Below are 13,864 nucleotides of genomic sequence, written 5' to 3'. Positions count from 1 at the left end.
ATTTATCTGTGATAGGTACAGTTATCTGTTATGTGCACAGTTATCTGTGATGGGTGCAGTTATCTGTGATGGGTACCGTTATATGTGATGTGTGCAGTTATCTGTGATGGGTGCAGTTACCTGTGATGTGTACAGTTATATGTGATGTGTACAGTTATCTGTGATGGGTGCAGTTATCTGTGATGTGTACAGTTATCTGTGATGGGTGCAGTTATCTGTGATGTGTGCAGTTATCTGTGATGTGTACAGTTATCTGTGATGTGTACAGATATCTGTGATGTGTGTTGTTATCTGTGATGGGTGCTGTTATCTGTGATGTGTACAGTTATTTGTGATGTGTGCAGTTATCTGTGATGGGTGCAGTTATCTGTGATGTGTACAGTTATCCGTTTTGGCTACATTTATCTGTATTGGGTACAGTTATCTGTGATATGCACAGTTATCTGTGATAGGTACAGTTATCTGCATTGTGTACAGTTATCTGTGATAGGTACAGTTATCTGCATTGTGTACAGTTATCTGTGATATGTACAGTTATCTGTGATATGTACTGTTATCTATGATGGGTACAGTTATCTGTGATGGGTTCAGTTTTCAGTAGTTAAGGCCAGTACCTGTTCTCTTTCTCCAAAGTATTTCTCTGTACTGAGATGTTTACACATCAGTTCTCAGTGTTCATCATCGATAACGGTGCAGGGATGATGTCTTATTTTTTCGTTTTTTCTTTACTCTGAATCTAACCCTTTTTTTCCGAAGCCTTTATACCCAAGACCCTTTTATATATTATTTGTCGAGTGGACCTTTACTCCTCTGGACCCCACTTATGTAGATTTTATAAAATAACCTTATTAAAATTGAATAAATAAGACAAAAACTCGTATTAAAATTACATTGTCTGCATCAATGATGCACTCCAGATCCTGCGGAGGCAGGGATGATATCTGCGAAGAGTGACCCTGTCGAGTATGACCAAGTGTAGAGTAATCCCATGAGGCATGCAACTGAGAAGAGTGGCCCTGTGGCCAGTGGCCCTGTGGAAGATGAACTCACGGAGCATGACCCTATGGGGATTGACCCTGTGGTGAGTGATCCTGTGGAGAGTCAATCTGTGGAGAGTGATCCTGTGGAGAATGACCCAATGGAGACTGACTTTGTGGAGATTTACTCTGCCTTGCATGAGCCTGTGGTGAATGACCTTATTTTGTTATTATTTTTTCTTTCTTGGAAGTGTTTGATGGGACAGTGTAGAGGGAGCTTTACTCTGTATCTAACACTTTTTTTTTGATGGGGACAGTGTAGAGGGAGCTTTACTCTGTATCTAACCCTTTTTTTTTGATAGGGACGGTGTAGAGGGAGCTTTACTCTGTATCTAACACTTTTTTTTTGATGGGGACAGTGTAGAGGGAGCTTTACTCTGTATCTCTGCCCGTTTTTTTTTCTAATCCCCTTTTTTTTTTCTTTTTTCCAAGGTGGCCTTTATACCCCAGGCCCCTTTTATATATTTTATGTCGAGGGGGCCTTTATTCCTCAGGCCCCCTTTATCTACGCACTTATATTTTTAAAATAACTTTATTAAAACCAGATAAATAAACAAAAAACTCAAATTAAAATGCCATTCTCGGCGTCAACGATGCACTCCAGTCCCTGCGGTGCCCACCGGTCGCGGAAGGCCTCAAGCGTACCAGCGGACACCGCATGCTCCTTCTCCAGGGACACCCAGGCGCGAACGTAACCGCGGAAGAGGGGCAGGCAATCAGGGAGGACGGAACCCCCGACGGCCCGCAACCTGGACCTGTGAATTGCCACCTTGGCCAGGCCCAGGAGCAGACCGACGAGGATATCCTCCTCCCGGCCCAAGCCCCTCTGCACCGGGTGCCCAAAGATCAGGAGCGTGGGACTGAAGTGCAGCCAGAATTTGAGGAGCAGCCCCTTCAGATACTCAAAGAGGGGCTGCAACCTCGCACACTCCGTATAAATGTGGAACACGGACTCGTCCAGGCCGCAGAAAGTACAGGCGGCCTGGGAGTCCGTGAACCTACTTAAAAGTCTATTGCACGGGACTGCTCTGTGCAGCACCCTCCATCCCAGGTCCCCGATGTAAAGGGGGAAGACTCCCGCATAGAGAGACCTCCATCGGGGTTTCCCCTCGCAGCCAGATGGCAGCGCGGACCGCCAGGGTGTGTCCGGCCGGTTGACAAGGGCGAGGAAGTGCAGAGTGTGCAGGAGTAGCCCGTACAGGAAACCCCTCCGCGCCGATTGGAATGGCACGGAGGGCATTTCCGAGAGGCGGCTCGGGTTGTGCGGGATCGGCTCCCGAGGAGGGTTTCGGGGCCTGGGCAGTTCCGGCCGAGCGGGGGTCATCTCGCCCGGGATCGCTCCACACTCCCGAGCCCCCTCGCCACCCGCAGTGAGGGGCGTCCCAGGTGTTTCGGCTACTCCTCCGCCCGCCGGACCATCCCCGGAGTCGGCCGCCCAGACAGCCGAGGCGCTCTCCTCCGCCGGCGGGGGAGCGCCCTGACTGGAGGCGACCATGTTCCAGACTCGGAATAGATCCCGGTAAAAGACAGGCAACTCCCTCAGAGAGGCGCGGCTAACGGACTCCACCGGGAGCTGCGTGTCGTCTTGAAGGCAGTGACACTGGCGGAAAAAATACGTCGTCAGCGCACACCATCTGGGAGGACGCTCGACGTACAAGTATCTCTGCAGGGTCCGAAGGCGGAGAGTCGCAGCCTGGGTGCGGACGCACACCAGCGACTGACCGCCCTCCTCGATCGGGAGACTCAGGACCGCGGCAGAGACCCAGTGTTTCCTCTTGCCCCAGAAGAAATCGACGAGTTTCTTCTGGATCTTGGTGGCAAATACAGGGGGGGGGGGCCCAAAGTGACCAACCGGTACCACAACATGGAGGCCACCAGTTGGTTTATGACCAACGCTCGGCCCCTGTAGGAAAGCACTCGGAGCAGTCCTGTCCAGCGTCCCAGCCGAGCGGTGACTTTCGCCTCCAACTCCTGCCAGTTTGCCGGCCAGGCTTCCTCAGCGGGGCTAAGGTGGATAGAGGCAGATAGAGGAGGTGCGTGGTGCTCCACGCAAAAGGTGTCATCTCCTCCGGCAGAGAGTCCACCCGCCACTGACCAACCAGGAGTCCGGAACATTTCTCCCAATTGATCCTCGCGGAGGACGCGGCAGAAAAGGTCTGCTGGCAGTCAAGCTTCCTCCGCAAGTCAACGGGATCTGTGATTGCGAGGAGCACGTCGTCGGCGTAAGCCGAGAGGACGACCCGCATGGCCGGCTCGCGCAGAGCCAATCCCGTCAACCTCCTGCGAAGCAGGCACAGGAAGGGCTCCACGCAGATGGTATACAATTGGCCGGACATGGGGCACCCCTGACGCACTCCTCTCCCAAAGCGAAGGGGCGCCGTCAAGGACCTGTTAACTTTGACTAGACACTCTGCGGCGGCGTATAAAAGTCGGACCCGGGCCACAAAATGCGGCCCGAGTCCGAAAGCGCGCAGAGTCCCGAAAAGGTAATCGTGATCCACCCTGTCGAACGCCTTCTCCTGATCGAGGGAGAGAAAGGCGACCGACTGACCAGTCCTCTGGGAAAGATGGATCAGGTCCCGGACCAGGTGGATGTTGTCCTGGATGGACCGGCCCGGGACCGTGTAGGACTGGTCGGGGTGGATCATGTGGGCCAGCACGGAGCCCAGGCGGGTAGACATAGCCCGGGCAAATATCTTATAATCCGTGCTGAGGAGGGAGACCGGACGCCAGTTTTTAAGCAGGCGGAGATCGCCCCTCTTCGGCAGCAGGACGATGACCGCCCTGCGCCACGAGAGGGGCATCTCCCCGGTCGCCAGGCTTTCCCCCAGGACCTGCGCGTAATCGTCACCCAGGACGTCCCAGAACGCCCTGAGGAACTCCACGGTCAACCCATCCAGCCCTGGGGATTTGCCCCTTGAGAGCTGGTGGAGGGCGCCAGTCAGCTCCGCCAATGTGAGCGGAGCCTCCAATCCTTCGGCGCCCTCCGGGCTGACCTGCGGCAGGTCCTCCCACAAAACTCTGCGCGCATCCTCGCTGGACGGATCCGGAGAGAACAACGCACTGTAATAAGTACGGACCAGGAGGCCCATTCCCTCCAGATCCGTGATGGAGGATCCATCGTCGGCCAGCAGCTCAACGAGCTGCTTACAGACCCCCCGCCACTTTTCCAGCGAGTAGAAGAAGGGCGAGGCGCAGTCCAAATCTTCCAGGATCTGGATCCGCGACCTCACGTATGCGCCTCGGGACACTATGAGCTGCAGGTCCCTCAGCGCGCCCTTCTTCTCTTTGTACGCCTGTCACAGGGCCGGGTCCACAACGGCATGACCGAGGCGGGACTCCAAGTCGAGCACCTCCCTCTCAAGGCGCCCGATCTCGGCTTCCCGCCTCTTGGTCGACCCCTTCGCGTACTCCTGACAGAAGACGCGGATGTGAGTCTTGCCCACATCCCACCATAGCCTCAAGGAGGAGAAGCCCCCCTGCTTCCTTCTCCAGTCGGCCCAGAATCGACAGAACGAGTCCCGAAATCACTCGTCCTCCAGCAGCCGGTTGTTTAATGTGCCAGTACGCAGACCCCGCCCACGTGCGGAGAGGAGTGAACTCCGCCCACACCAAGCGGTGGTCCGAGCACGGCACCAGCCACATGGAGGCCGCCGAGACGCGGGAGGCGTACGCCTGCGAAATGTAGAGGCGGTCGATTCGCGACCCTCCTCCTCCAGACCTCCACGTGAAAGCGCTGGAGTTGGGATGGAGATTCCGCCAGACGTCCACCAAGTTAAGGGAGCTGATCAGTCCCCTCATCTTCTCCACCGACGCTTGGCCGCGCTGGGGACCGGAGCGATCTCCCACCTCGAGGGTGCAGTTAAACTCCCCCCCGAGGATGGTGCACTCGCCGCTTTCGATGGAGCTCAAGAGAGCAGACACTTCTTCAAAGAAGCGCGCTTGCAACGCGCCGGGCCTGGGCGCATACATGTTCACAAAGTGGAGCGGCACGCTACCCAGGCAAACGGCGAGGTGGAGCAAGCGGCCCGGCACTAGGTCCTTGACCCCCAAGATCTCCGGCTGAAAAGTCGGGGCCAACAAGATAGCCACCCCACTAGAAATAGGGGTGAGGTGACTCATGTAGACCCCACCCTGCCACTCCAGGAGCCAGGTGGCTTCGTCTCCCGGAACGGTGTGGGTTTCCTGCAGAAAGCTCACCGCGTATCTCCCTTCCCTAAGGACTGAGAGATTGTGAAATCTGCGGTGAGACCCCCTGCTGCCGTTGATGTTGAGGCTGGCTATGGTTATCTTCATGTCAAAGGTACTTAAAACCCGTCACCAACAGCTCACTGTGAGGAGGGAGTGGAAGTGCACCTGGCCTTCCACTCCCCCAGCAACCCATTGAGGAACATATTAAAACGGCGCCTCTCAACCAGTTTCACGCACGCGCGCTTGCCCGTTATCTTCAGGGCAGCACGGACGGACTGGATGATCAGCGCCAGATTCGACCAGCGGTCGAGGGCCAGCTAAACTTTATTGCGGCAGCCCCTGCAAACCGCGAGGAAATCCCGGAGTTCCGCCGTGGGGATGAGAGGAGATTCGGTGGGAGGCACGAGGGACTCCACCACCTCACTGGCGATGGAATCAAGATCATCCTCCGTGCCCCACAGTGAATCCCCATCCTCCTCCGGGTCGTCACCGCCAGCAGCCGACACATCCACCACACACTGTGGGGCGGATGTCCCGGCCGCGCCAGCTGGTCCCGCCTCCGTCACGATCCCACCGCCAGGATCGATGGCGGAGGAGTCCTCTCTAGGTTCTATTGTAAAACTGGAGCCTGTGGGCGCCAGCAGCCCAGGAACCCCCTCCACCTCCGTCCCCAGGCCAACGAGTGGTCCAGGGGAGACATAAGATCCCGACTCCGGAAATCCAGCCGGAGCCGAGACCGGAGGTGGAGAGAGGAGGCCATCTCCCGCTCCGCCAGCACCCACAGGTCCAGCAAATGGGGCAGCATTCTCAGTTTTCACCGGGTCAGGTGTCTCCTGGTTGGTGGTGGACTCTGGCTGGGAGGGCTCACCCTCTGGGGCGTCGCCCTCCCCTTCATTCAGGGCACCCGACCCAGTAGCAGTGGCGGAATGGGAGGCGTTCCCAGGCTCCCCCACCACAAGCAGGGCCCCACTTACTCCTTCAGGAGGGGCCTCATGTACTGGGGCCTTCCCCTCCCCTCCATCCTGAAGGAATAGGGAGCTCCTGCCCGGACTTTGCAGCCTTGGTGGTGGCGGTAGGGGGAACCTGAGGATCCGAAACAGGAGACAGCTCCCCTCCAACAGATGGGCCCAGCACCTCAGGGCCCTGTGTTATTTCTGTGGAGGGGTGCCTTCTCCTCTTTTTCCCACTAGGGCGCGGAGGCTCAGAGACCTCCATGTCATCAGAGGCCTCCGCCTCCGCACCCTTTTTTTCCTTTTTAGTCACCCTGGGCCTGAGCCCAGCCCTGTGACAGGTGGATTCCATGGGAATGGGCTTTGGGCTGAGCTCAGGCTCAGGTTGAGTCAAAGTGTCCAGGGGACGCGCCTCATGATGTTTCTTTTTTCCCCGCGTCTTCCTTCCGCTCGGACGGACGCTCCCCTCCCCACCGGAGGCTGTGAAAACCACAGCCTCCGGAACCGACTGAGCGGTGTCTATTGGAAGTGTGGGTGGAGTGGGAGGAGGTGCTGTGGAACCACTCTGGGCCGCCGAGGTGGAGCTGGCGGCCGGGAGGTTGGGGCAGTTCTTCCGAACATGCCCCACCCCCTTGCAGACGTGGCACCGCGCCCCGTCCGAGGTCCAAAAGACGTGGTAGGCCGTCCCCTGGAACTCCACATAAAATTGGCCCTCCGTGTCCTCCTCCCGCGCCAGCTGCATAACTAACTGGCGGCGGAAGGAGTAGACATGTTGGAGGCTGTGCCGGACTGGGGTGATCCCCGACCTCACCTCCCCCAGATGGTGCAGGTGGAGGAGGAGGAGCTCACTGGGAATGAAGGGTGGGACGTTGGACAACATTATCCGATGCGCAGTGGCCCCCAGAGGGTCCACTGGCAGGAAGGTCCCCCCCACAGCGAGCCCCTTACTCAGGGCCAGGGACACCGCCCGCTCGGTCCTCAAAAAGAACACAGCCTTCCCATACATCTTTGAGGCCGCAACAATGGCCGAGGGGCCGACAACCTCGGCCATTGCCTTTACGCAGGCCTCAATAGACATGTTGGGGTGGGGATAGCTCTTCACCCCATGGCTGGATGTTATTAATTTAAAGGGTGACGGGGCCACGTGGGCAGCCACAGAAGCTGCAGCTGCATAGGTAGTAGAGGGCCCCGCCACCGGTGATGAAGGGCTTGCCATGGGTCTAAGAACTAAACCCACCCCAAATTGTGGGCTTGTACACCAAATACCAGGGATTCACTGAAAATATTGAATATGTATTAAAGACAAGCAAACAAACAACAGGTTAGTGGAGAGGCTGAGGTAATAGAGGAGAGGTAATAGAGGTAAGGGATGACTTGCTTTCTGGAGGTGGTGCTCACAGCACACTTAAAACAGTCTTTGAACTTGGTCTTCCGGTCTTCTGGTTGGGGGAGTCGTCTTCACCTGGGTCAGCTGAAGCTGCCCAGGCACTATCTATCCCCTTCCGTCTGTTTAGCTGGGCAGCTTCAGCTGACCAGGCTTGGCAATTGGGGTGGGGAGGGAGCTTCCCTGTGTGCTTTTGCAGCAGCACAGATTCCTGTTGAATTGGCAGCCCCACCCCTTGTTGTTCCAGCCACTTGTTCCTCCCCCAACAGTCCAAAGTAAATTACTGGTGTTCAGCACCCACCTCCAGACAAAGCCTTGTTTCCAAAAAAATGTCTCTTCCTTCTCTTTAATGGAGATTGTTGTTAAAGTTTCACCTCTGCTTAGTTGTAGCTGCTCTCCCTTGCTCAGTGTAGCTCCTCTCTCCACCTCTGCAACCTCCAACTGCCACCAGCACTGTCAGCTGAGACTCGTTGCTGCAATCAGCAGTCAATACTCCACTTAGCCAGCAGCCAACCCTGTGCTGTACCTGTCCTGGCAGTGTTTGATGGGACAATGTAGAGGGAGCTTTACTCTGTATCTAACCCTGTTTTTTTTTTTCTTTTTTTTTTATCTAACCCGTTTTTTTTTATCTAACCCGTTTTTTTTTATCTAACCCCGTGCTGTACCTGTCCTGGGAGTGTTTGATGGGGGACAGTGTAGAGGGAGCTTTACTCTGTATCTAACCCTGTTTTTTCTTTTTTTATCTAACCCCGTGCTGTACCTGCCCTGGGAGTGTTTGATGGGGGACAGTGTAGAGGGAGCTTTACTCTGTATCTAACCCTGTTTTTTTTTCTTTTGGAATTCCATTTTTAATTATCTGCTGGAAAAGACACAACCTTCAATGTGGAAATTTTGTGTTTATTAAAGCAATCATCAGCCACTGAAGAAAAATCATAAAAAACTTTGTTTATGTTAATTGTTGTATTTGTCAAAGGGAAGAATGTTTGAACTCAGACAGGTATAACCTTTCATTTCAGGACCTCAATGTGAGAACCAGATACTTCCAGGACAGGTACCGGTTAAGATACAGGGTAGGTACACGATCTGACTCTTGGAATATTTGATGGCAACAGTGAAGGGGGAACTTTATTCTGAATCTAGCCCTGTGCTGTAACTGTCCTGGGAGTGTTTGATGGGACAATGTACAGGGAGCTTCACTCAGAATCTAGCCCTGTTTTTTTTTTTTACTGAAACCTTTATACCCCAGGTCCCTTTTATATATTTTTGTTGAGGGGGCCTTTATTCCCCAGGCCCCCTTATATACATTTTAAATAAACAAGTTTCGAAAACCAGATAAATAAAACACAACTTAAATTAAAATGCCATTCTCGGCATCGGTGATGAACTCCAGCCCCTTGTGAAGTGTGTTCCTGCAGAGACCATGTAGAGGGTAAACTTTTGAAGACTGACCCTTTAGAGAGTGACACTTATAGAGTAACCCTGTGGTGAGTGACTATGTGGAGAGAGTCCCTGAGGATAGTCGTTTTGTGGAAAGTGACACTGTATAGAGTGACACTGTGGAGAGTGACACTGAGGATACTGATTTTGTAGTGAGTGAACCTGTGGACAGTGACCCATAGAAACATAGAAAATAGGAGCAGGAGTAGGCCATTTAGCCCTTCGAGCCTGCACCGCCATTCATTATGATCATGGATGATCATCCACCTCAGTAACCTGTTCCCGCTTTCGCCCCATACCCTTTGATCCCTGTAGACCCAAGAGCTATATCTAACTCCTTCTTGAAAACATACAATGTTTTGACCTCAACAGCTTTCTGTGGTAGCGAATTGAAGAGTCACCCCATACCGAGTTACCCTATTCAGAGTGACTCAGGGGAGAGTGATCCACTGGAGAGTGACCATGTAGACAGTGACCCTGTGGAGAGTAACCCTGTGAAGAATGATCCTGTGGTGAATGATCATGTGGAGATTTCCCCTGTGGAGCCTAACCATGGAGAGAGTGACCCTGAAGAGGATGACCATGCAGATAGTGATATGGGGAAAGTGTGGAGAGTGACCCTGTGCAGAGTGACCCTGGTGAGAGTAACTCTGTGGAGACAAACCCTATGGAGATTGAACGAGTGACTCTGAGGAAAGTGACCCTGTGGAAAGGGACCCTGTGGAAAGTGACTCTGCGGAAAGTGACCCTGTGGAAAGAGACCCTGTGGAGAGTGACTCTGTGGAAAGTGACCCTGTGGAGAGTGACCCTGTGGAGAGAGACTCTGTGGAAGGTGACCCTGTGGAGAGTGACTCGGTGGAGAGTGACTCTGCAGAAAGTGACCGTGTGGAAAGTGACCCTGTAGAGAGTGACTCTGCGGAAAGTGATCCAGTGGAGAGTGACTCTGTGGAGAGTGACTCTGTCGAGAGTGACTCAGTGGAAAGTGACCCTGTAGAAAGTGACTCTGTGGAGAGTGATTCTGGACAGAGTGACTCTGTGGAAAGTGACCCTGTGGAGAGTGACTCTGTGGAAAGTGAACCTGTGGAGAGTGATCCTGCGGAGAGTGACACTGTGGAGAGTGACTCTGTGGAAAGTGATCCTGCGGAGAGTGACACTATGGAAAGTGACTCTGTGGAAAGTGACCCTGTGGAAAGTGACTCTGTAGAAAGTGACCCTGTGCAAAGTGACTCTGTGGAAAGTGACCCTGTGGAAAGTGATCCTGTGGAAAATGAATCTGTAGAAAGTGACTCAGTGGAAAGTGATCCTGTGGAAAGTGATCCTGTGGAAAGTGACTCTGTAGAAAGAGACGCTGTGGAAAGTGAATCTGTGGAAAGTGACCCTGTGGAAGGTGATCCTGTAGAAAGTGACTCTGTGGAAAGTGAATCTGTGGAAAGAGGCTATGGAAAGTGACTCTGTGGAAAGTGACTCTGTGGAAAGTGACTCTGTAGAAAGTGACTCTGTGGAAAGTGACCCTGTCGAAGATGACTCTGTGGAAAGTGACTGTAGAAAGTGACTCTGTAGAAAGTGACTCTGTGGAAAGTGACTCTGTGGAAAGTGACTCTGTAGAAAGTGACCCTAAGGAAAGTGACTCTGTGGAAAGTGACTCTGTGGAAAGTGACTCTGTCGAAAGTGACTCAGTGGAAAGTGACTCTGTGGAAAGAGACTGTAGAAAGTGACGCTGTGGAAAGTGACTCTGTGGAAAGAGACTCTGTGGAAAGTGACTCTGTGGGAAGTGACTCTGTGGAAGGTGACTCTGTGGAAAGTGACTGTAGAAAATGACTCTGTAGAAAGTGACTCTGTGGAAAGTGACTCTGTGGAAAGTGACCCTGTAGAAAGTGACTCTGTGGAAAGTGACCCTGTCGAAAGTGACTCTGTGGAAAGTGACTCCGTAGAAAGTGACTCTGTAGAAAGTGACTGTGCAAAGTGACTCTGTGGAAAGTGACTCTGTGGAAAGTGACTCTCTAGAAAGTGACCCTGTCGAAAGTGACTCTGTGGAAAGTGACTCTGTAGAAAGTGACTCTGTAGAAAGTGACTGTGCAAAGTGACTCTGTAGAAAGTGACTCTGTGGAAAGTGACTCTGTGGAAAGTGACTCTGTCGAAAGTGACTCTGTAGAATTTGACTCTGCAGAAAGTGACTCTGTAGAAAGTGACCCTAAGGAAAGTGACTCTGTGGAAAGTGACTGTAGAAAGTGACTCTGTGGAAAGTGACTCTGTGAAAAGTGACTGTAGAAAGTGACTCTGTGGAAAGTGACTCTGTGGAAAGTGACTCTTAAGAAAGTGAGTCTGCGGAAAGTGACTCTGTAGAAAGTGAATCTGTGGAAAGTGACTCTGTGGAAAGTGACTCTGTAGAAAGTGACCCTGTGGAAAGTGACTCTGTGGAAAGTGACTCTGTAGAAAGTGACCCTGTGGAAAGTGACTCTGTGGAAAGTGACTCTGTGGAAAGTGACTCTGTGGAAAGTGACTCTGCAGAAGGTGACCCTGTGGAAAGTGACTCTGCAGAAAGTGACCCTGTGGAGAGAGACTCTGTGGAAGGTGACCCTGTGGAGAGTGACTCGGTGGAGAGTGACTCTGCAGAAAGTGACCGTGTGGAAAGAGACCCTGTAGAGAGTGACTCTGCGGAAAGTGACCCAGTGGAGAGTGACTCTGTGGAGAGTGACTCTGTCGAGAGTGACTCAGTGGAAAGTGACCCTGTAGAAAGTGACTCTGTGGAGAGTGATTCTGGACAGAGTGACTCTGTGGAAAGTGACCCTGTGGAGAGTGACTCTGTGGAAAGTGAACCTGTGGAGAGTGATCCTGTGGAGAGTGACACTGTGGCGAGTGACTCTGTGGAAAGTGATCCTGCGGAGAGTGACACTATGGAAAGTGACTCTGTGGAAAGTGACCCTGTGGAAAGTGACTCTGTAGAAAGGGACCCTGTGCAAAGTGACTCTGTGGAAAGTGACCCTGTGGAAAGTGATCCTGTGGAAAATGAATCTGTAGAAAGTGACTCAGTGGAAAGTGATCCTGTGGAAAGTGATCCTGTGGAAAGTGACTCTGTAGAAAGAGATGCTGTGGAAAGTGAATCTGTGGAAAGTGACCCTGTGGAAGGTGATCCTGTAGAAAGTGACTCTGTGGAAAGTGAATCTGTGGAAAGAGGCTATGGAAAGTGACTCTGTGGAAAGTGACTCTGTGGAAAGTGACTCTGTAGAAAGTGACTCTGTGGAAAGTGACCCTGTCGAAGATGACTCTGCGGAAAGTGACTGTAGAAAGTGACTCTGTAGAAAGTGACTCTGTGGAAAGTGACTCTGTGGAAAGTGACTCTGTAGAAAGTGACCCTAAGGAAAGTGACTCTGTGGAAAGTGACTCTGTGGAAAGTGACTCTGTGGAAAGTGACTCTGTCGAAAGTGACTCTGTGGAAAGTGACTCTGTGGAAAGAGACTGTAGAAAGTGACGCTGTGGAAAGTGACTCTGTGGAAAGAGACTCTGTGGAAAGTGACTCTGTGGGAAGTGACTCTGTGGAAGGTGACTCTGTGGAAAGTGACTGTAGAAAATGACTCTGTAGAAAGTGACTCTGTGGAAAGTGACTCTGTGGAAAGTGACCCTGTAGAAAGTGACTCTGTGGAAAGTGACCCTGTCGAAAGTGACTCTGTGGAAAGTGACTCCGTAGAAAGTGACTCTGTAGAAAGTGACTGTGCAAAGTGACTCTGTAGAAAGTGACTCTGTGGAAAGTGACCCTGTCGAAGATGACTCTGCGGAAAGTGACTGTGGAAAGTGACTCTGTGGAAAGTGACTCTGTGGAAAGTGACTCTGTCGAAAGTGACTCTGTGGAAAGTGACTCTGTGGAAAGAGACTGTAGAAAGTGACGCTGTGGAAAGTGACTCTGTGGAAAGAGACTCTGTGGAAAGTGACTCTGTGGGAAGTGACTCTGTGGAAGGTGACTCTGTGGAAAGTGACTGTAGAAAATGACTCTGTAGAAAGTGACTCTGTGGAAAGTGACTCTGTGGAAAGTGACCCTGTAGAAAGTGACTCTGTGGAAAGTGACCCTGTCGAAAGTGACTCTGTGGAAAGTGACTCCGTAGAAAGTGACTCTGTAGAAAGTGACTGTGCAAAGTGACTCTGTGGAAAGTGACTCTGTGGAAAGTGACTCTCTAGAAAGTGACCCTGTCGAAAGTGACTCTGTGGAAAGTGACTCTGTAGAAAGTGACTCTGTAGAAAGTGACTGTGCAAAGTGACTCTGTAGAAAGTGACTCTGTGGAAAGTGACTCTGTGGAAAGTGACTCTGTCGAAAGTGACTCTGTAGAATTTGACTCTGCAGAAAGTGACTCTGTAGAAAGTGACCCTAAGGAAAGTGACTCTGTGGAAAGTGACTCTGTAGAAAGTGACTCTGTGGAAAGTGACTCTGTGAAAAGTGACTGTAGAAAGTGACTCTGTGGAAAGTGACTCTGTGGAAAGTGACTCTTAAGAAAGTGACTCTGCGGAAAGTGACTCTGTAGAAAGTGAATCTGTGGAAAGTGACACTGTGGAAAGTGACTCTGTAGAAAGTGACCCTGTGGAAAGTGACTCTGTGGAAAGTGACTCTGTAGAAAGTGACCCTGTGGAAAGTGACTCTGTGGAAAGTGACTCTGTGGAAAGTGACTCTGCAGAAGGTGACCCTGTGGAAAGTGACTCTGCAGAAAGAGACTCTGTAGAAATTGACTCTGTGGAAAGTGTCTCTGTGGAAAGTGACTCTGTGGAAAGTGACTCTGTAGAAAGTGAACCTGTGGAAAGTGACTCTGTAGAAAGAGACTCTGTAGAAATTGACTCTATGGAAAATGTCTCTGTGGAAAGTGACTGTAGAAAGTGACTCT

General features: G+C 52.0%; 1 protein-coding gene across 1 annotated transcript; it reads left to right on the top strand.

Annotated features, from left to right (window-relative positions):
• Window positions 1-988: 988 nt before the first annotated feature.
• Window positions 989-13,860, top strand: LOC137375679 (uncharacterized). Its single transcript, XM_068043068.1, has 6 exons — window positions 989-1,186; window positions 8,579-8,632; window positions 9,425-9,606; window positions 9,698-10,221; window positions 11,508-11,960; window positions 13,766-13,860. Exons 1-6 carry the CDS (start codon window positions 989-991, stop codon window positions 13,858-13,860), a joined length of 1,506 nt encoding a protein of 501 aa, XP_067899169.1.
• Window positions 13,861-13,864: the final 4 nt, after the last annotated feature.

This window comes from Heterodontus francisci, chromosome 12 (assembly GCF_036365525.1).
Source record: "Heterodontus francisci isolate sHetFra1 chromosome 12, sHetFra1.hap1, whole genome shotgun sequence".
Lineage (NCBI taxonomy): Eukaryota > Metazoa > Chordata > Chondrichthyes > Heterodontiformes > Heterodontidae > Heterodontus > Heterodontus francisci.
This window is presented reverse-complemented; position numbering and strand designations above follow the sequence as displayed.

Excerpts from the sequence above, each read along its gene's own strand:
- LOC137375679 (XM_068043068.1), top strand. The coding sequence starts at position 989 with ATGAGGCATGCAACTGAGAAGAGTGGCCCTGTGGCCAGTGGCCCTGTG. Across the intron at positions 8,633-9,424 it reads GGTACCGGTTAAGATACAGG|AGTGACTCAGGGGAGAGTGA; the intron begins GTAGGTACACGA and ends TACCCTATTCAG. Across the intron at positions 11,961-13,765 it reads AGAAAGGGACCCTGTGCAAA|AAAGTGAACCTGTGGAAAGT; the intron begins GTGACTCTGTGG and ends GTGACTCTGTAG.